This window comes from Hakea prostrata, chromosome 3 (genome assembly GCF_041222555.1).
Source record: "Hakea prostrata isolate BN-2017 chromosome 3, UWA_Hpros_2, whole genome shotgun sequence".
Classification (NCBI taxonomy): Eukaryota; Viridiplantae; Streptophyta; class Magnoliopsida; order Proteales; family Proteaceae; genus Hakea; species Hakea prostrata.
Window position 1 is genome coordinate 75,567,555 of NC_142602.1, and position 21,844 is coordinate 75,589,398.

General features: G+C 38.6%; 1 protein-coding gene across 1 annotated transcript in view; it reads left to right on the forward strand.

Annotated features, from left to right (window-relative positions):
- The first annotated feature begins 777 nt into the window (after positions 1-777).
- Positions 778-21,844, forward strand: part of LOC149023098 (FHA domain-containing protein FHA2-like) — a 35,832-nt gene continuing 14,765 nt past the window's right edge. Inside the window, exons 1-2 of the mRNA XM_089150951.1 lie at positions 778-1,651; positions 21,197-21,354. Of these exons, the coding sequence (XP_089007077.1) occupies positions 967-1,651; positions 21,197-21,354 (843 nt within the window). The 5' untranslated portion in view covers positions 778-966. The remainder of the gene's footprint in view (positions 1,652-21,196; positions 21,355-21,844) is intronic.

Here is a 21,844-nt window from a genome sequence, read left to right on the forward strand (position 1 = left end):
CATCTTATCATGAGTTGCAATCTAAAAAACATCATCAGTTAATCTATATGATTTCTGGATTGTAATCGATTAATTGATTCATGTAACATTTGGGCTTTTCCTTAGCCAACGAAGTCCTCGATGAACAGACCACAGCCATCAGAAGGGATAAGACCATGAGATTTTTTCAAGCCTGCATTGCAAAAGAATGAATGCAGTATTCAAAGCCCTTGCGCAATTTCCCAACATCATCTGGCAAGTTTTCTTTTAAGTTCACACACCATTCCTCAGATTCATACCACCACCATGATACCTTCGAAAGGAGTAGTAATATTATCTCATCTCAGCTCCGACGAGAGTTAGCAAGACAACCCTTGTACAGAAGGGAGATTCAACAAAACTCACTTTCATCGCAGAAATAAATTGGAAAGAAAAATTTGAACAACAGTAAATAAGGGATAAAACGTAGATAACATTTGAAGAAACGTATTGCCTCACCAAACTCCTCATACTCATAGAATGAAGGAAAAAACGAGACGCAGGCAGCTGCTGAGCTGCTGCTGCAACAACTTAACTCATGACTCAAGAGAGGATTAGAGAAACCCTAGCAGGTTTCGGCGGAGAGTAGGGTTTGACGGGTGCAAGGGCCAGTGGATCCTACATTTTATGTAGCTCGACTTGGGCAGTTGGGCCCAATGGCCCATATCCAAATCCAAGCCCACGAAGGATTGTAATTCCTCCTCATTTAACGGATAGAAACGCCTCTTCTTTAGTCTTTACCGGGAAATTATTAATTATTAAATTAACTTAAAAAAAGAAAGAAGATGATGGTAACGCCTCTGAGTTCTTGCGCGGAAGCGTTCTCCAGCCCAGTCTGTGTGAAATTTCCGTTGTCAGTAGTGTTTGTTTCTTCCAAACCCTTCTTCTCATAGAAATAGAATTGTAGAAACGATCGTCTATCATCATCATCTCCGAACAGGCACAGCTATGATGGGCAGCACCGGGAGTGGAAACGGAGGCGATGTCGAGGCCGGATTCGCCAAGCTTCAGGGCGAAGACTTCGAGTACTACATGCAGACCTACTCAATAATCCTGGGTCGCAACAGCAAGAAATCCACGGTGGACGTCGATCTCGCGAGCCTCGGCGGTGGAATGAACATTTCTCGTCACCATGCGCGCATCTTTTACGACTTTCAGCGTCGTCGCTTTGCCCTCGAGGTACTCGGAAAGAATGGCTGCTTCGTTGAGGGCGTTCTTCACTTACCTGGTAACCCGCCTGTCAAGCTCGACTCGCAGGACCTTCTCCAGATCGGAGACAAGAAATTTTACTTCTTACTCCCTGTTCGAAGCATCCTTGGAGGCTCTGTTCCTCCTCACCATATGGCTGCCCACCATCCTCCCCAGTCTCAAGTTGCTGCATCTTCGGCGGCATCGCATTTGGGTGGTCCTGCTCGTCACACCAAACAGCCTCCCCCGCCGATGTTTGGTCAGAAGAAGGGTAGGATTAGGCCACCGAGTGATTATATGGACGATGATGATGAAGATGACGAGGATGATGGCGGCGTCATTCCCGCTGGGAACAGGAAACTGCGGAGGCTCGGGGAAACTCCTGAAATGTACGGATATGGTGGGGCACCTGCTGGAAAGGCAGGGCCTTCTTCTGCATCTCTGGGTTAGTTGTTTTCTCTTCAAAATTGGGTCTCCCTTGCCCTCCCTTGCCCCTGCGTTGATGTTTATAGCCATAATACTAGTTCCTTGTTCGTGGGTTTCAACCTCTGTTTATCTACATTAGCCCTCTCAATTTCTTTCCGTTGTTGCTTTTCTTTTGTTAAATTAAATGGTTTTAGCTATTATAGTGGTTGCCTCTGTTCTTGGGGTTCTGCATAAATTAGGTTTCAATGTTTTAGCTCCTTCCATTAGCTTAGGATTTTTATCTGTTGTTCAACTATTAGTCATGTGTTCGTCATTATGTCATATGTAATAGTTGAGGTTTTCTGTTTCTTCACATAATCTAAGAGTCATTACTTGATTTATGGCTTTATCATAATTTTTTCCTTGTTTTGGTCAATTGCGAAGATCTCCCTCTGTTTTTTGGTAAAAAATTGTAAAGATTTTGCTTCCCTGGTGAGGAAAATTGTCGTAGTTTTTTCTTTTTGGTGGTGGGAAGCCAAGAGAAAAGAAATATACCCCTTTTCTTGGTGCTCGGAAGCCTAAGAGTTGGAGAGAAGGTATTGGTTTTTAATTTAAATCTGTACAATTTTCAATTGCCATTTTCCAAGAAAACCTGTTGGGCAAGGTAAGAAAATTGAATACCGAAAGAATACTGTGCTTGCTCATAGATGATGAATTTCTGGAGTTTTTCTGTGGCATGCATTAGAGATGAGGTCTCTGTTTTCTTGTGGCCTGCCGTGGATGCTAATGATGGCTTATGCAAAGAGAAATGAAGGAGAATTTATGAGCGGAAATAAGAAATGTGACAAAGTGATTGCTTTTGTGCACTTTCGCTTTTCAAAGCTAGTTTAGGTACATGCATAAATAACTAAAATAGAAACTAAATTAAGGTCCTAAATCTCCCAAGATGAAGTCTTCATGTAATTTGATCTTGGGAGACCACATCCTCTATGAATATCTCCATCGTGCCAAATAATGGTTTGTGACATTGTTCACGTAACTACTGATGTGAACCATGTGATTACCTCCTTTCTTCATGTTTTGTCTTGTTGCAGCAGTCCAAATTGACTGGTCAAAACTTATGGAGCAAGAGGACCTTCTAGTTGGACCAGCTCATTGGTCTTCAATGTTGGTTCAAATTGGTCCTAGCTGGTTCATTCCTTGGTTGGTTCCATTGTGTCTTAGTTCTACATCATTTGCTGACTTTAAGGGAAAGGTATTGTTAGTACATACATCAACACTACCCCGTGCCTATAGGCCTTCTTTCTTGGCCCTTGCTCATCAAACATACACATCCCATAAATTATAGTATGACATTGAGGAAAAAAAAGGTGGACTAGTGGGAAAAATAGGAAGGATAAGATGAAGAATGATCATAATAGAGTTGGTCTGGGAGTTGCTCCCATAAGTGATAAGCTTCGAGAATGGCCACATTCAACGGAGATCTATAAGTGCCCCTGCACGGAAAAGTGACATAATCTAGATTGAAGGAACTAGAAGAGTTAGGGGCAGACCTAAGATAACCTTAAGAGAAGTGGTGAGAAAAGATATGCATAGTTTAGCCCTTGTATCTAACATGACCTCAAATAGAACTAATTGGAAGGCAAGAATCCATGTAGTGGACCCCATTTAGTTGGGATAAGGCTTATTGTTGTTGTTTTATTGAGAAAAAAGCTGGGAAATCTCCACTTTGTACTTCCCAAGAGTCGAACAGTGGACCTTCTTACTCTAATACCATCTTGGGAATTCGGTAAATAGAGCTATGTAGATGAGACAGGGCCCCATTTACTTACAAGAAAGTTAAAGAGTGTAAGTTACAGAGATATCCATAGGGAAACACGAGATAAATCCCTACAGACAATTCTGCCATTGTACACATATTACAGTAGTTGCTTTTTGTGGTTCCAACCTTTTTGCCTGTTAGGATCTGCAACTTTTATATTTTAAGCTATGTTATACCATACCCATCTTCTTTCTTGATGTCAAACTTTATTTTGAGCTGGTTCCTTTGTCCATATTGGGAGCAACTAGGAGTCCTATGAAGATGTGTATCCTTGTTCTTGATATGTTGAAAGAAGTAAATGAAGAAAATATTCTTTGAAATATTCCTTCCTATTCGCTTCATCATCGATGAAATCAAGTTTAGACTACAGCATTGGATGTCCCTAATGAAGTGAGTCTGTGAATTTCAATATATACATGCTTTGCATGTTGGAAATAGCCGTCTGATTGATGATCTTCTGGCAATTGTAACACCTATAGAGCATAGTTCAAGCATCTGGAAGATCTTGGTTTTGACAAGGGTTAAATTGAAACCGCATGCAATACAAATCACTAGATTGCTTTGATCGACATTTTGCCATCTCACTAAAATCTCATTTCCATTACTACGAGTTGAAATTTCAACCAATCTTGGTATTTTTCGTGAGTCTCAAAGAAAATTGCCTCCAAAACTTATTTTTCACCAAATCTAGCTTGGATCAAGTAAACTTGTCACTCTACAGCAACATTTGAGGATATTTGTTGTACATAAAATTCGTTTGGAAGAAGGTATTTCAAATTGAGTATCTTCAATATTGAGTCAGTGGAATGCAAAAAACAGAAAAATCTTACACAAACAAGCTTGAAACAAGCGCATTCCTTCAGAAAGTCTGAGGATATTATTTGAGTCAGAAAATTTTCATTGTTATTGCTCATTTAAGGTGCTTTACTTGAGTTATACCTGTTGTAATATTCAAGGTTTCAAAACTAGTTTTATTTTGGTCCTACCAAAATCTGGTATTTCTTTTTGCCGGTTTCAGTGGATTTTTGGCTAAATTAGGGCATTTTATTTTATGGAAATCCTGTATATGTACACATTCACGTGAATTTTTTCTTTGTTCCGATTAGCTAGAATAACACTGAGTACAAATTTCTAGTGGTAATGCATGGTTTTGCCTAAATAATCTTAAAATTCTAATTTTTTTTTAAATCAAGTAGAAATTTTGAAGGTTGAGAAGAAAATGGAGTTTCTACATTTGTATGATAAGGAGAGAAAACTCTATAGGATTTTTAAGAAATATATAAACAGAAAACAGATCGAAAGAAACCTTTAGGTTGTATCTTTCCTTTTTTGGAGTCTTAAAGAAAAAATTCTTATTCTGCGTGCACCTGAAACAAGGAGAAACTATTTGTTAGGGGAAAACTGGATATTGAGAGGGAGGAGCAATAAGCTTTTAAGGCATGGTTTTAATTTATCCTTCTTTTTTCAAGAGAGTTTTGAGAATTAAATGCGGAGAGGCATTTTAGGAAGAGATGAGGAACAGTGGGAGGTCTTACAGTTTGAACAGGGATTTGTGAGGAGAAATAAAGGATGTATCGGCTCGCAAGGAAATACAACTTTTGGGGTAAAAGGGTGTTAGTGCTGGTTTTTTAGGCCTTTTTAGCATTCAATCGAGGAATTAAATTTTTTTGGGGAAAAGAATTAATTTAGAAATAATTAGGAATAGATAGAGCAAATTACATATACAACACTGGGGGTTTGCAAGCTATTACTTATACACCTGGTGAAATCTATTTTATTACTTTTATTTCCCTGTTTTTACTGATCTAATTTTTTGTTATTATATATGCATTGATAACAATGAACTTAGTCACATTCTCTCGGAATAAGATCCTGTATTAAGGAGGCTGCCACCATGGAATGATTTTTCGATCGAAACCCTTGAAATTTTGATCGAAATACCTGCATTTTTTGAAATCGAAACAAAATTGGGGATCGTTTTGGCACAATCTTTCAACCAAAACATACCGAAATTATTTTGACCAGTTTCGATCCATTTCTTTTATAAAACTCACTGCTTTCGGTTGAAAGCTGTGATATTTTGCAGGTGTCGACCATTTCCGCATCTGTTTCCTAGCTAGGTTCCGACACTCCAACTTGTTTTTTGTTGATTTCTATCCCATTTTCACCTAATTTTCACAACTTCTTTGCTTTCAAACACCTCTTTTTCTCCTTTTTGCCTTTAAACACTTCTTAAGCCACAATTCTATTCATGGACCCAAGCCCAAAGTACAAAGGAAACTCTAAGGCCCAATGTGATATATTGCGTCTATAGGCCTGGTGGCGCTGCCCCCAGACCCCTGCCAGTCCCCCCGATCTCTGTGTCTGTCAGCAACAAAATGTGAAGCATGAGCCATACCTAACAGTTCCAAACTGCACTTTTTTTATTTTTCTTTTATTCATGCCTTAAATGATCTTGAATTGCTTTGAAAATAACATATGTTTAGTCGAGGGCTATGATCTATGATTGTGTGTTATTAAACTTATTTTTTGATAAGTGCTATCATTATTTTAATTTTCTGATTTTAAAAAACATTTTCTAAATTATTCAAAATACATATGTTTTAAGTGATGTACGGGCTTGAACTTAATAGAGACACCATCATTTGATCTAGTTGGTCATTGTATTTTGTTGACTTTTTGTATACATAATCATTCTATCAAACAATTTATGTATGCTGATGATTTTGTGCTTGTATGCTATATAGGTTGTACTTTTGGGAATCAATCATTTGTTAATATGCTTGAATGATTACTTTTTAGTGGTTTTCTTTGGCAAAATACTAGCTCCATTTTGTTTATTATGCTTTAAATATTTAGGAGGAAAGAAATCAGATGAAATGGAGGTCATATAAGGCCTGGAACCTAGGTACCATTCGATCGAAACCTAGAGATTTCGATTTTTGGCCAAGTCGAAACTGAAACCTCGATCCATGGCTGCCTCTAAATAGGTGAATTAGATTTATTGAACTACGAAGAAGATAAATGCCAGCGCTGATCCTTTGGTGTTAGTCATGCGTTTGTTTAAAAAAAAGGTGTTAGTGATAGGGCCCTAAGAGCAAGACATTTGGAGGGGAGAGAGAGTTACCATAACCAATTGCTTTTGGTGGGTTGTAAAAGAGGAGGGATGTGAGGGAGAATGTGGGCTGTTTTGTGTGAGGTTTTGGGGCAGCCTTTGGCTGAGGATAGCACATGCTGTAGGGGGTGACTAGTACCATCGTAACCGGATTATCGTTCATGTCTATTTGTTCTGTAATAGTTTTTGAATTGGATTAGTGGGTTCCTATCAAATTGGTTTTAGAGTGAGTTCGACCCAAGGGAAGGAAGATGGATACCGGACTATCCATGTTTTCAAGTACTGGGAATGTGAATGCACGGCTCAAGGATATTATACTTTTTTGTTTGGAACATCAGGTTGCATATGAATATCGATTGGGTGTGGCTGTCCAATACCTGTAAGGGGATGCCTTGGGTTGAGTCTATCGGAGAAAATAGCCAGATTTCGACTGACAAACTTTAAGGAAGCCTTGCAATTTGATTTTTTTGAGGGGAAGACAGTTAGGAGGAGCACTGAACATCTAAAACCAGAAGAGGTTATCGAGCATAACTGGAAGGGGATGCCTTGGATTTGTCTATTAGAGAAAATGGCCAGAGTTCATTGTAGGATTTGGGGTGAAATCTGAGGATTTTACCACAACTTTGGACCTGCAAATGAAGGGTGTTTAGGAGGAGTTTTCATGGCAGGTCTGGCTGTTGAGATCCAAGCAGAGATCTTACAAGAGATACCTTTAAAGGGGGGAGTTATCATAGCAGAAAAGCTTGCTCCATTTCTTGATGTTCCACCAACAACAAAAATCGTGAAGGATGAATCTTAAATTTTGCCTGTGGTATCATGCTTTGATGGTCAACCAGAAGTGGTTGAAGAGGAGAGTATTGTCTATCAATTCGCTTCTCTAAAGCGATCAGCTTCTTCTCAAAGTATTGACAATTGAGGGTTGGAGAGGCACCATCAGTTCAGTGGAGAGAGGTAAAATTTGGGGGGGGGGGGGGGGGAGATCCCCAGCGAAACCCCTTTGGGGGGGCAGCACAGACGATAGATGGAAGCGGTTGGTTACAACACCGACAGTGGAGAAATATGGTGGTGACAGGGAGGCGGTTATGGAGGGAAACTGTGGTTCATTTTGCACAGATTCAATTAACCATGATTCAAGAAGCGGAGGGTGCATCAAGACCGGCAGCGAGATTTGGGTGAACAGTTAGGGTTTCTGTAGCAGAGGAAGGTCTCATTGGATGAGACAGCCAAAAGAGAGTTACTTGCTGGACTGGCAACTCCCCCAAGGGACGATTTGGTTAATCGTGGCCCTGACCCTTGGCCAGTTGAAGCACTTGACCGAGCACACTAAAACACACCTCCAGTCGTCCACTGTTCAGAAACAGTAGGCCCAGAGAAGTATATCAGCGAAATGGGCCTTAAAGGGCCAAACTAAAACACAACCACTAAAGATGTTGAATCTGGCCTATCAAATAGAGGCTTGGAACCTGGCTCTAAAGGGGATTAATAGGCCTAGCCCAAATGGTGGTTATTGATTCCGCAAATAGGGGCCTGGAAAGCTTACAACCCACCAGTGAAGCAATGTGGCCAGGGACTCTTCTGGGAAACAACTATTCCCCCCTCGTCTACCTTTGTCTTAGACAAGCCTCTGCACCAAAGTGCGCAGCAGCTGGAGATGGAGATCCATTGCTTGATGCGGTGGGAGGAGCTCCATTTGTTTGACGAAGCTCCAATGGAATTCAGGCCTCCAATAGGCTAGTTCCGTATAGCACCAGTGATGTCTGCGGAGGCTCTATTTGCAGCCGTGAAGAATGAAGGGGAAAGACAGGTCAGAAAGCCAGTGGAAGGTGTGGCTCCATCACTTTCCTGCAGATGTCGATGCCTCGTTATCTTGGTTTGAGTTTGAAGCTTGGTCAAACTGCCAATGTTTATCGATCGAATCAGTATGAGGTACAACACCTGCTTGGGCCTTTGGAATAACCCTCCAGCAGTGATCCTTTGGCATATATAGGGACTCTTAACACTCCCTTTTGCGAACATCAGATTGTTGGATTGGTTGGTCTTGTGGTTATGGGAATTGATCTCTGTCAAGGACATTGTTTGAGCGTAGCAAACAAAGCACTTTTAAAGGATTGTGAAGTCTCGAAGCTCATCCTGAGAAGTTCTGATCAAAGGTATATTCTTGTTGCATTTGTTACCTTTGATCCTGATGTTTGCTGGAATGTTGTTGCATTCTACCATCTCCACGTATGGTCCATCTCAAGGTTGTGCTACTATTTGCTACTATTCACTTTGAGGGAAGGAAAATCTCAGTTGAAGGCTGAAGACTTTGGGTTATCACATTTTGCCAAACCAGATGAGAGTCTCAATGACATCGTATAAAGTGCATACTGCGCTACCCCTGAAGTTCTTCCTAGAAAAGAGGCTGAGTGCACTAAAAGGGGTGATACTGGACATGGTTGCTAAACCATGCACCCCAGGGAACTTGAAGTCCTCCTTGCAAGGATTTTTAAGGGCTTCCGAATTGTGTTTTCATTTTATTATAAGCTGGAGCAGTTGTAGATTTAGCACCAAGATGATAAATGGCCTTATGCCAGTACAGGTTGCTACAGCACACTATGAGCAAGGTATTTGGCAGAAGCCCCATATTCTTGACCAGAAACCTTGTTATTCTGCATCAATTGGGAACAGTGTTGAAAGGATCCTTGACACTGAATTTGGCATGGTTATGAGGCAAGCATGTGAAGGACAAGCTTGAAACCTTCTTTCACCTGGAGGACTAGGTGAGATTCAAAGGGGGTGTTAGGGCATTGAGAGCAAGAGATGTGGAGTAGAGAGAGAGAGTTACCATAACCAATTGCTGTTTGTGGGTTATAAGAGAGGGGGCGCCCGGGGGGGGGGAGATGTGAGGAGAGAACATGGTTATTTTGTGTGAGGTTTTGGGGCAGCCTTTGGCTGAGGGCAGCGTATGCTGTAGGGGTTGACTAACACCATCATTACCACATGTTCCTTCATAGTGTTGGATTAGTGGGTTCCTATCAGTTAGCCATGCATTTACAAATAGAATTCTTCTAGCCATGCATTTACAAATAGAATTCTTCAGTCATAAAAGGATAAGGCAACTTTATATGGTTAAGAGTATTTCTAAGAAGGGAATCAGATTATAGCGACCTAGTTAAAATGTTCAACAGATTGTTTGAAAAGTATTAGTATTCTAGTTAGTCAATCAACATGAAGTGTTCTTGTATGGTTAAGAGTTTCACTGATATTCTCTGGTCTAGATTTAACATCATTAAAAACAAGGATGAAATTTAGTCTGTTCCTAGTCAACCATACATGAAGATTATACATTTTTCAGAGCATCAACCGCCAAGTTGGGCAACACATAATATGTAATTTTCTGCTTTTTATTTTCTCTTTTTGACTGCCAGACAGTAAATGCTTATCCTTCCGTTCTGTTGTTTACTGATGAAAATTGGTAAATGGTTTCCAACAGAATATTACCGATACTAACAACTAACCAATTATCTATATTACTAAACAATTTAAGAAGTCATAAATAATTCAATTAGAAGTTTCGAACATAGATAACGATGCGAAGGGATTTGAAGCAACTGAGAAGGGAGGAATGCCCATTCTACTCCTCTGCGTGTTAGAGCATTCTGCACTTGATTAATACTAAACTTGCCCTTGTCCTGTGTGTCTAAAGATAAGATTTTATGACAGCATAGCAAAATCATCAAATCATCCTCATTGTCCAAGAACAGTTTAAGAGGTTTTCATCCAAAGCTGAAACAACTGGACCATTTAAATAATAACACATTGATAAGAACCCACGAATTGAATGCAAAACTAATATTATTTAATTGATAGAATAACGAAGAACAATGATAAACTGGTTACAATGGTGCCAGTCACCCCCACCAGCACATTGCTGCCTCTCAGCCTACAGCTGTCCAAACACTCACATAAATAATCCTTTTACTACTACTCACATCTTACCCCTATTCATAATCCCTAATCAACCCTAATCTCCCCAAATCTCTCTCATTTAGTAGTAAATATTCTGCCTATCCCCAAATCTCTCTTATTTAGTAGTAAATATTCTGCAATATTCTGTAATATTTTGCAAATCATTCTCTATTTAGCAACCTCCTTCTCAGGACCAAATCTGATTGCTTTCTCTATTCAGCAACCTCCTTCTTAGGACCATATTTGATTGCTTTCTCTATTCAGCAACCTCCTTCTTAGGACCATGTCTGATTGCCTTCCTTAGCTGTTGTTCGCCAAATCTAGCTTTCTTCTTGTGCTTGTGAGAATACACATGAGATATGAGGGGCCTATCAATACTCCCCTTCAACAGTCTCACCTTGTCCTCAAGGTGAAAATCAAGAAATTGGTTATTTGCCACGTCGTAGTCCTCCCAAGTATTTTCACATGGTGGCAGTCCTTTCTACTTAAGCAACACTGCTAACACCCCTTGAGGAACAGTGTTGTTCCATAAATGCCCATAGGAGTTTTGCTTTGTCAATGGGTTATTTCCTAATTGGGCAACTATTGACAACACCCAAAACAAAACTGCTGAGCTGGGCCTGAAATTATAACTGGTAAGAGGCCCATAACTTAATTCCTGATTAGTTAACCCATAATTCAAACAAATGGGCTGTGGGTATTTTGAAGTAATTGGGCTTCCCATAGCCCACTTTGCTGTTTTTAAAAACTGACCCACATGAAGTGACCAGACCAGGGTTAGTGGTCCAACCACCACCTGATTCAATCGTTTCATCTTCCTCTCTACTACTGCGATCCTAACTCCAAATTCCTTATTTTCCGCTGCCGATTGTGATATTTCCTTCCTCTTCAGAATTGTAAACAATCCAAAAAAATCATTAAAAGATTTCACCATCAAATCTAATCGGTTAACCACATCTTTGAGATCTCCCTCAATGGAAAAGAATTTATTCTGCAATCGCACCCATGTCGCACCAGAATTTTGCTAGAATTCAAGCTGTTTCATCTCCGACGGTGCTGACGAGTCCCCTTCTATTGCTACCACTATCAGCCATGGTGGAAAGCCTTTGTGCCCCCCCTCCTATGTTTCTTCTCTTCTCTCTCTTTAGTGGAAAACTCAAATAAAACTTCCATGCCATTTTTTCGATTATTGGCGCAAGCCTGAATAGGTCTGAAATTAATCATGGCTTCATCCGCAATTTTCTCTTTCGTCGATCCGCTTCCTCTTCCCTGTGATTGCATAGCATGGTTGTCTTCACTAACGCTGATCGCTTTTTCAAGATTGTGCGAACTCAAAATTCGTTTTGATTCTCTGCCATAAGCAAAATCTATTTTAATGGCTTATTGGAAACTCACCTAAGTAAATTCTTACCAAGATCTATCATACACCCAATCCAGCACATCTCCTTCGAAATGTTGGAGAATCACGCTCAACCTTCTCTCCTCCTCAATTTGATGTTCCCAACAGAATAACAACACTTTAAGAAGCCATTCTGGCACATTGCCTTTGCCGGAAAACATGGACAATCCGATGTCCATCTATTCCCGTAGATCGTCACTGCTCTGATACCAATTTGATAAGAACCCACGAATCGAATGCAAAATTGATATTATTTAATTGATAGAATAACGAAGAATAATGATAATTTGGTTACAATGGTGCTAGTCATCCCCACAACACATTACTGCCCCTCAGCCTACGGCTGCCCAAACACTCACATAAATAATCCTTTTACTACTACTCACATCTTACCCCTATTTATAACCCCTAATCAACCCTAGTCTCCCCAATCTCTCATTCAGTAGTAAATATTCTGCAATATTCTGCCTGTCCCCAAATCTCTCTTATTCAGTAGTAAATATTCTGCAAATCATTCACAATATTCTGCCTGTCCCCAAATCCCTCTTATTCAGTAGTAAATATTCTACAATATTCTGTAAATCATTCTCTATTCAGCAACCTCCTTCTCAGGACCAGATCTGATTGCTTTCTCTATTCAGCAACCTCCTTCTCAGTACCATATCTGATTGCTTTCTCTATTCAGCAACCTCCTTCTCAGGACCATATCTGATTGCCTTCCTTAGTTGCTGTTCATCAAATCCAGCTTTCTTCTTGTGCTTGTGAGAATACACACGAGATATGAGGGGCCTATCACACACACCCCCCAAAATGAAAGTAAAGGAAGCACCCAAAACATTTGAGAGCATTTTGAATTCATAAGAACGTAAGTGGAAAAATGCAATCTTGAATGAGGAGAAATATAAACCATTAGAAGTTGTAAAAATACCTAATATTTCAGACACGAGCGATTACATAGTCTTTAAGTTTTGAAGAAGCTTGTTCTCTGTCGAGTCTGTGTTAGGAAAGCTATTGATACCAGCGCTTAGCCATTTTAAGTATTGCAGCCAAAGGGTCCAGCCATTATTTTTGTAAGATTCCTCACGGAACATATGGGTGGGAATATTTATTTGAAGGGATGCAGTTTTTGAGGGTAAGGGATGTACCTGCTAAGGATAAGTGGGGTATTTTTGTGTCTGAAGGGATGTACTTGCGAAGGGTTAGTGGGATATTTTGGTCCAATGGAAACGCAGACCAAAAGAAAACATTATTTTGTACTCACATGCACAAGCTCAAATGCACGATCCAACTGTTGGATTTGAGAATAGAAGTCACAAACCTCCGCCGGGGGGGGGCGCAATTGGGAGGTGGACATAGTGGTCTTTATGATAGTCAATAATTCGATTCATTTTCAATTAGGCCTCCCTCTAGCCTCTTTGGGAGTAGTACTTCCTTGGTAGCTCAACACATGTATTCTTAACCTGCTTATGCAGTTATAGCACAAGACGCTACTACTCAAGCTGTGTTATATACTCATTATCAATACATCGCAGGATTCATCATGACAGGAGCCTTTGCTCATGGAGCAATATTATGTTATAATGTAAATGGTTACCAAATTGGTGTCTTGGATTCGTACCTTCAATTGGAAATATATGGTTGCATTCTGATGTATAATAACACACTTAAACATTGTGTAAATACTAAAGAACATAACTAATAAGCCATGCAGTAAATCATTCAGACATATTGTCAAAGATTCATAATAATCAAGTACGTAATTTTCAAGAAAACCATCACATCAATATTCTCCTAAAGTCCCAATACAATTGTCTAGTAATAAATTAGTATCAATAATAACTACCATGATGTCTGGTATCAATTCTACTAAGAGTTCAATAGAGCAAATGTGTACTGTTCTCTTGTATATAGGATATACAAATGCCACATCATGGTTTATGAGGAAAAGTGAGTATAGTCCTCCACAATTGACATATAAATTCATACATTGCATCAATGACATACTAAAGATCATGTAGGAGATCTCGCAAGATCTCTCTTTTCCAACCAAGCGAGATGAAACCAAGGTCGAGACCTGGTGATTACCCTAACTCAACCGAGATCTTTGTTTCACCACAGATCTTGGCTAAAACTAAGGTTTTTTTTACTCCCTCTTAACGAGTGACCCTAGTTCAACCAGGGATCTCTCTCTTGCTTCTCTCTCCTCCTATCTCGATAGCACACTTAATGATTTTGGCTGAAATTTTTGCCTGAATCTTGTCGTATCTTCACCTGCAACACTCGTTAAGGACTCTTTAGCAAATCTACATCAACAAGACAGCATCAATCGAGGTTGAACGGCATAGAGCCACCGGTAGAGGACTTGTAGGACATGGTCGTGGTGCTGTTGTAGCTGGTGGTGGAGTTGGGGCTTGATTGATTTCGTCTCGCTTTCTTCTATTATGAAGTTATGGTATATGAACTTATAATGGTTGTACTATTGTATTCTTGAGAATCAAGAATGACAATGTTGTATTGTACTCGTATGGAAGGAATTCTAAACAATTTAAGTTATTTGATAATACCTTAGCACTTGGTTTTCATTTATATCAATTAATGGTTCTATATTTCATGTTTTATAACACACGTTCATACCTACCTCATTTGGAACTTAGGGTCTAGTTGGAACTCACGTAGGGTTGTTTTCTCAGAATTTTAAGGCCACCAATGTGTTTAGAATGCTTAAAATAGGCTAAATAAAAAGTTTTAACCCAACTTGACCCTTAAAACCCCCTAAGATGTGCTTTTGAGTTCACTTGAGTTGAGCCCTGGAGATTTACAATATCTTGACTAAGATCTTCCCAATTCGAGCGAGATCTCCTTTTTTTTTAATTTTTTTTTAAAGGTGAGATTGCCCTCGAGAGCAAGATCTCCAACAGTCCAACTTTACTTAAGATAACCTATCCTAGAATATAAATCACCAAAAGAAACCCACTAATCCATAATGATATGAGTTCTATAATTTTGTCGTTTAAAATCTCGTTTCTTTTTGGTATTTTGGTTAGATCAAAATATCTGAAATACCAAATCTGACCAAAATTATGCCGAAAAGTGGAATTTTGCTGCCCAGAGTATGTGGGTTTTAGGCCATCTAGCACTGAAACTTCATTGAAACCCTATTTACTCATTTAAATGCTCACGTTGCTAATAGAGTTATGTAAATGGGTCTATTTGGATGCACAACCTTGTTTGGTAATATAAATTCAAATTTTCCTCTATAGTTACACATTGCTTAAGTACTAACTGCATAAACAATATGCAATTTTAAAGTGCTAAACAAGTAAAGATGTAAAACATTCAAACATATTGTCAAAGATCTCTAACAATTAAGTACATATTCAAGGATGTCATCGGATCCACCTAAAGTCGTTAGTAAATGCTAATAATAACTAAGATGATGTTCAGGATAAATCCCACAAAAAGTTCAATAAAGCCAACGTGCTTTGTCTTCTTAGTGCTTATCCTAGGATATGGACCACCAAACTACGAAGAAACTTACTAATCCACTGTGACACAAATCGGACCAAGATATCAAAATTTTGACTGAAACTTGGCACTTTCTTTTTCTTCTTCTCTCTGTCTGTCTCTTTCTCTCTCTCTCTCTCTCTCTCTTTCTTATTATTTTTTTATTTTTTTACTTCGAAGTGGCGCTTTCATTTCAGCCACAAAATATTGTATTTTTTGAGGTGGCATTTTTGTTTTTGAACTATGGATGTCATGTGTGGCTGGTGGGTCGTGTATGAGAAGATCTAGTCTACAGAAAAAATAAAAAATAAAATCTAGTATTTCTCTTTGAGTGGGGTCGTACTCAATTGCTCTATTTCAAGATTTTGAGTAAAAAAGTGGAAATCTTGTACTTTTTTTTAATTTTGGAGTGACATTGCATTTCATCCACGCCGAAATACTCTAAATATTCAAATTTAATGAAATCTTGTCAAGTCTTTGAACTATACTAAATTGCTAATACTAAAGAATGTTTGGAATTTTTCATATCCTTATATGGATATAGGGTACACTTTGAACCTAAAGTCCTAAGTTGAACCACCATTATGGCATTTACGTATACATAAATAAGGGTGTGACCGTATTTAAAATAGGTTATCCTACATTGTCCATGACCTTAATTCATTCGGTCACCAAAATAGGGGTTGTAATTTCACATCAAATTGTTATCAACTGTGCTGAGATCTGACTGAGTTACCAAGAATTCGAACCTTGCTATAATGGTTAATTAGGTTCCCTAGTAGTGGTACTTTTGATTAATCCTTGACTAATAGGTATTAAAGGTTTTCGTTGAGATAAAAAAACAAAAATGAGTATTTTTGGTGACGGTAATGAAATTAAAAATTTTAACTTCTTGAAGTATTGTGAACAACTTCTATTCATGGATTTTTTTTTTCCTTCTTTTATTTTCCCTGGTTTCTGAGTATCACATCAGAGTAGATGATATCTCGCTTTTTGAAGGGCTTAAGACGAGACCAAGTGCAGTACTAGAACAATACTCAAACTTGACCAAGATCTCGGCTCAAGTTCTCGGTCAAAACCACCCCTTTTTACATTGTCTTGCTTGAATCTCGTGTTGACTCTCTCTCTTGCTTCTCTCGGTTTTTCTTTGAACAGCAGCCTGCAAGATCCTTTTTGGCCTGATATTTCATCTGAATCTCGCCGGATCTTCACCTGCAACACTCCAAGTACTCTTTAGCACATCTGCATTCACAAAACAACATCAATCAAGCTTCTTTTATATCAATTAATGGTTTTATATTTGATGTTTTATAACGTTGGACGTTCATTCCTGCAGCATTTTGGTTTCAAACGTAGGGTCATAAGGTTGTTTTCTCACAAATCTAAGGCTGCCAATGTGTTTAGAAGGCCTAAAATAGGCCAAAAACCAAGTTTCAGCCAACCTGACCTTTAAAACCCCTTGAGATGGTTCCTCGAGTTCACCTGAGTTGAGCCCCCAGAAATTACAATATCTAGTGCAAGATCTTGGTTCTTTGGAAGCTTGAGATTGCCCTCGAGATCAAGATCTCCTACCATGTATCCATTGGGACCTCATATAGCTCTTAGTGCTTACATTTTAGGAACCCAAATCATGATCAAGTAGCATCTAAACAGGGCCAATCCTGTCAGTTTATTTTTTTCCCTTATCATTAGAGCAGGTCCACATGATGTCTGAAAATAAGTATGCTATCGACGCATGTCCACTTACTGCAAGCAAATCCCTCATATCTGTATCACTGTATACATGTATGCTAAAAACCAAAGTTTTGTGGTATCAAATTATAGTCCATTTGATGCAACTACTCCCAAACCAAAATGGGTTTCCAAAACATTAGAAAATTTCCGTGCTTGTAGAAAAAGGATCAATCTATATGACTTCTTTTCCTGTTAGATAATTGATGCAACACAACTAGATGCCATTCATGCTATTGTAACGTGAACACTAACCTAGGGGATTATTCTTCTTATTTGCTGGGCACAAGTCCAGCTTGGAAGGAGATTAAATAGGAGATGCTGTTTTCTATGGGAGTTTTATAGGTAATGTAGGATTTATTATTTACTTATTGGGATAACTATGTAATTACATTTTCAGTTTGGGTAGGATATCTAGGATGGGTTTTAGGTAGTTTTAAATTAGCAAGAGCCCTATTATAGTTGTTTTCTTATTGAAGTATGTTTCTTTTATTATTTAAACACTTAGTAATTAACTTGTTGAGGATGTTATAGAGAAGCTGAATTAAAGCTTGACCTTTGTATGTTTGCAGCTTTCTTCTCTCTTCTCACCCTTTCTTCTTTACTTTTTAACCTTCTTGTCTCTCTTTCCTGCTTTTCTCCTTCTTCCTGAGATCTTTCTATCTATTATATCTTTCCTTCCTTTTTATTTCCCCAAACTTCTTATCTCAATGTTCGTCACCAAATAATGCTGCAGCAACCCATCACATTCTGTTTTTAAAGTGTTGATTGGATGAGGCAGATTTATATTTTAGTGAAACTTGAGGACAAATCTTTTTGAGAGAGGGACAAATTGACTCAGAACAACCAGTTACCGTTTATGCTACATTAACCTAGGAGATTGTTATTTCTATCTGGTGGGCCCAAGTCCATCTTGCAAGGATATACAGTAGGAGATGCTGTTTTGTGTGGGAGTTGTAAAGATTATGTAGGATTTTGTTACTTATTTATGGGGCTAATTATGCAATCAGATTTTCAATTTGGGTACGATATTTAGGTTGGATTTTAGTTAGTTTTAAATTGCCAAGAGTCCTACTATAGTTGTTTTCTTGTTGAAGAAGTGTCTCTTTTATTATTTAAACACTTGTAATCAACTTATTGAGCTTTGTATGTTTGCTGCCCCCCTTCTCTCTCTCTCTCTCCCCCCCTTCCCTTGTGAGTGTTCTTCTCCCTCTTCCCTTGCTACAACTCTGAGTCTTCTCAGTTTTTTTCTTATTTTTTTCTTCTCTATTCAGTCCTCAATTAATTGGTATTAGAGTCCAAACCTGCATAAATCCCTTTGCTCCATTGGACTCTTTAACCTTCTTATCTCTCTTCCTTGCATTTTTTCTCCTCCTTGAGATGTTTCTATCTGTTATATCCCTTCCTTCTATTTTATTTCCCCTAATTCTTATCGTAGTGATTGTTACCGAACAATGTTGCAGCAACCCATCTAGTCTTGTTTTTGTGGTGTCAATCGAGTGAGGCAGATTTTTTTTAATGAAACTCAAGGATGAGTTTTCTTAAGGCACCGTTTATTTGCTGGATCTGAAGTGCAAAAAGTTTGAAAAAACAAACTTTTTCATGAAATCCCAAAGTGTGACTTGTTTGGTTCACTGGGGTGAGAAAGTTGGGGCAGTTTTTTGAGGTGGCATGCTAACTTTTCCACCTCATCCCTTTTCAAAACCCACAAAATAGGTGAGATTTTGTGGAAAGGTGTGGAAAACAACAAAGTTGGACCCACATTTACAACATTTCCACAAAATCCTTTCCTTTCCTTTCCTGTTCCCTCACCCCATTACATATGGTCCCACATGTTTATTTTTCCCACCCCACCGTTGCAACCAAATGTTGGCTAAGAGAGGGAAGAATTGATGCAGCACAATCAGTTACTGTTCATACTACAGTATTTGAACAGTAATCTAGGAGATCTTCCTATTTGGTGGGCCCAAGTCAAGCTTTGCAAAGATATACAGTAGGAGATAGCTGTTCTGCGCGGGAGTTCTAAAGATAATCTAGGGTTGTGTTATTTACTATTGAGATAATTATGTAATCAAAATTTCAATTTGGATAGGATATTTAAGATGAGTTTTAGTTAGTTTTAAATTGCCAAGAGTCATACTATAGTTGTTTTCTTATTGAAATACATCTCTTTTATTATTGAAACGCTTGTAATAAGCTTATTGAGGATGGAATAAAAAAGATGAATTAAATTTGAGCTTTGCACATTTGCGGCCCCCCCTTCTATCTGTCATCTTCTGCTTCTTCTTCTTCTTCTTCTTCTTATGAATGTTTTCTCCCTCTTCCCCTGTTATGACTCTGAGTCTTCTCTGGCCTCTTTCTTGTTTTTCTTCTTCTCTAGTCTGTCGTCCTTAATAACAGAATGATTTAATTGCTATATAAAAGAAATCATATGGCATGGTGGCAATTACTCCAAATACAATGGTAAAGAAATAAAGCTGATACAGCATTCTGTTCACCCCCTTGACCTTTTTGTCAAGAAGTAATTAACATACACACACACACACACTCATGCATACTGCATATTCTGTGAGTTTACTTATTTATTGGACAGTTCAACATGGACCCTACTTGGGTCATGCTGGGTTTCATTTTTACAGATTGTATATAGATACTCAGTACCATGGTCAAGTGCTCTTTGTATCCTGGAGCATGGCTTTAGTAGTGGCATGGTGATGCGAATTCTGTAATTCTGTTGCTTTTTTTCCTTGGATCATGAGGCCCTTAAATATTTTGCAATGACCTTGATATTTGTAGGCCATTTTTAGCCAAGTTGGTAACTGAAAGTAAAAAGGGGGAAGCGGGACATCCAATAAAGTGCCGATTTAGAATAAAGTACATAGAAGCTTACCCACATGTTGTGTCTCCATACAACTTTGAATTTGGTATCTAATGTTTTCTTCTTTTTTCTGGTGGTTTATTCCTCTCTTTTTTTGGTCATTTAAAGATAAGTTTTAATTGATTTGCCACAAAGAAACAACCTGTAATGCAGGAGTCCAGAATATACAGAATCAGTTCAGAAACCACAACCATGACCCAATATACCATATCGTCTCAGGAAACTCATATGTTATGCCTTAACCTCCCAAAAGCCAATCTTGAACCTTCTTCTTGGCTTATCTTGGTTCCCTGCCCACGTCAGTCTCTTAATAGCATAGAAGTTCTCTGCATTAGCATTTGGTTACGTTAAATTCCCTGGTTGAGTTTCTTTCCAAATAGTTACATTTCATTAACGTGAAAAGTACATTTAAAAATTATGTTGTTGGTAAAAGAGTTTGGAAAAGCTTATAAATAACCTCTGAATTATTGAATTGACTACATAGCTGTCGAGGCAACAACGCGTATTGTGTCTAGGTGCGGTTTGCTGGAAGGGTGTGTTGGTCACTTGGGCACCTTTTGAGCACCAGTTAGGTGCCATGATGTATGTTGAGTAAGAATCTAATTTGAAGATGGAAGGTATTCAATGTGTCATAAAATATATAATTTAGAATTCTTAATCCTTTTCTTTATATAGTTTTGTGTAGCTCATGGAGGCAGCCTTCACATGCCACTGGAGGTCCCGTCCAAACATGTCAAATATTGGGTAGCAAGAACCTTGTTCTTTTTCCTTCCTTTTTTTGGCGCGTACGGTTAGTAATAATATTATTACCTAAGATGTGATTCTCCTTTGTGGCACAGAATCTTCAAGGCTAGTGGTTTTGTTTTTATTTTATGTGATACGGAAGGATCTGAAAGATGGGTGGAATTTCTTTTCCTTTTTTTTTTCTTATTAATTAAATTGCTTACAAACATCATGTATGATGTGAATAGTCCATGATTCCTTTCTTATTTTCCTTTTCCCTTTTGCATGCTATACTGAAAGTTATTCTTGTCGTGATAACCTTTGTTATTTGAAACAGTTTCAAAATCATTGTCATCTTCAAAATATTACAAATACTTTGTATGCATTGGCTTATTTAATGCAAAACGTGTTGTTGTCAAGAATATGTTGACACAGTATTGTACTAACAGTCTCTATTCCCAGCAGAAAAAAAAGGAGAGTCAAGGTCAAGGGTTGACAGAGATGCAGATAATCATCAACTTTTGCAGTTGGAAGAGAAAGATGTTGTTTCATCTGTTGCTACTGTGCTTTCTGATCTTTGTGGTCCTGGAGAGTGGATGCCCATGGCCAAACTTCACGCTGAGGTCAGTTTATCATGACCTGGATATCTTTTTGATATTATTTCTGGAAATATATCCTAACTTCTGTTTAAAAAAAGCAATTAGCAAAATCTCACAATTAAATGAGCTCCTAGGGCAAGTGGGGTATGTTGATGTTGACGCTTCGATAGTGGTTGGTTATCGCCACAGTTGTCAGGGCATGCTCAGGTGCCACCTTAGGTGGGCACTCAGGCTCTTCTGGCCACCCAAGGCATGTAATCACCTTATTGTTTCAGCCCCCCTATTCTTAATATTATTTTTATAAGCTAGATTCCTTGTCTGTCCATTTCTATTTTGTGTACAAAATTTTGTCACATTATGATGACATGCATATAAAATCATAGGTTAATAGAAGAGAAAGGGGCTTAGTTGATCGATAGTCTGAACCCCCAAACCCCCAGTGAGCCTATGAGAAAATTCTCCCTTGAAACCCTGGGAATGCCTATCCCTTAGTTGGTCTTTGTGACCAAACCGG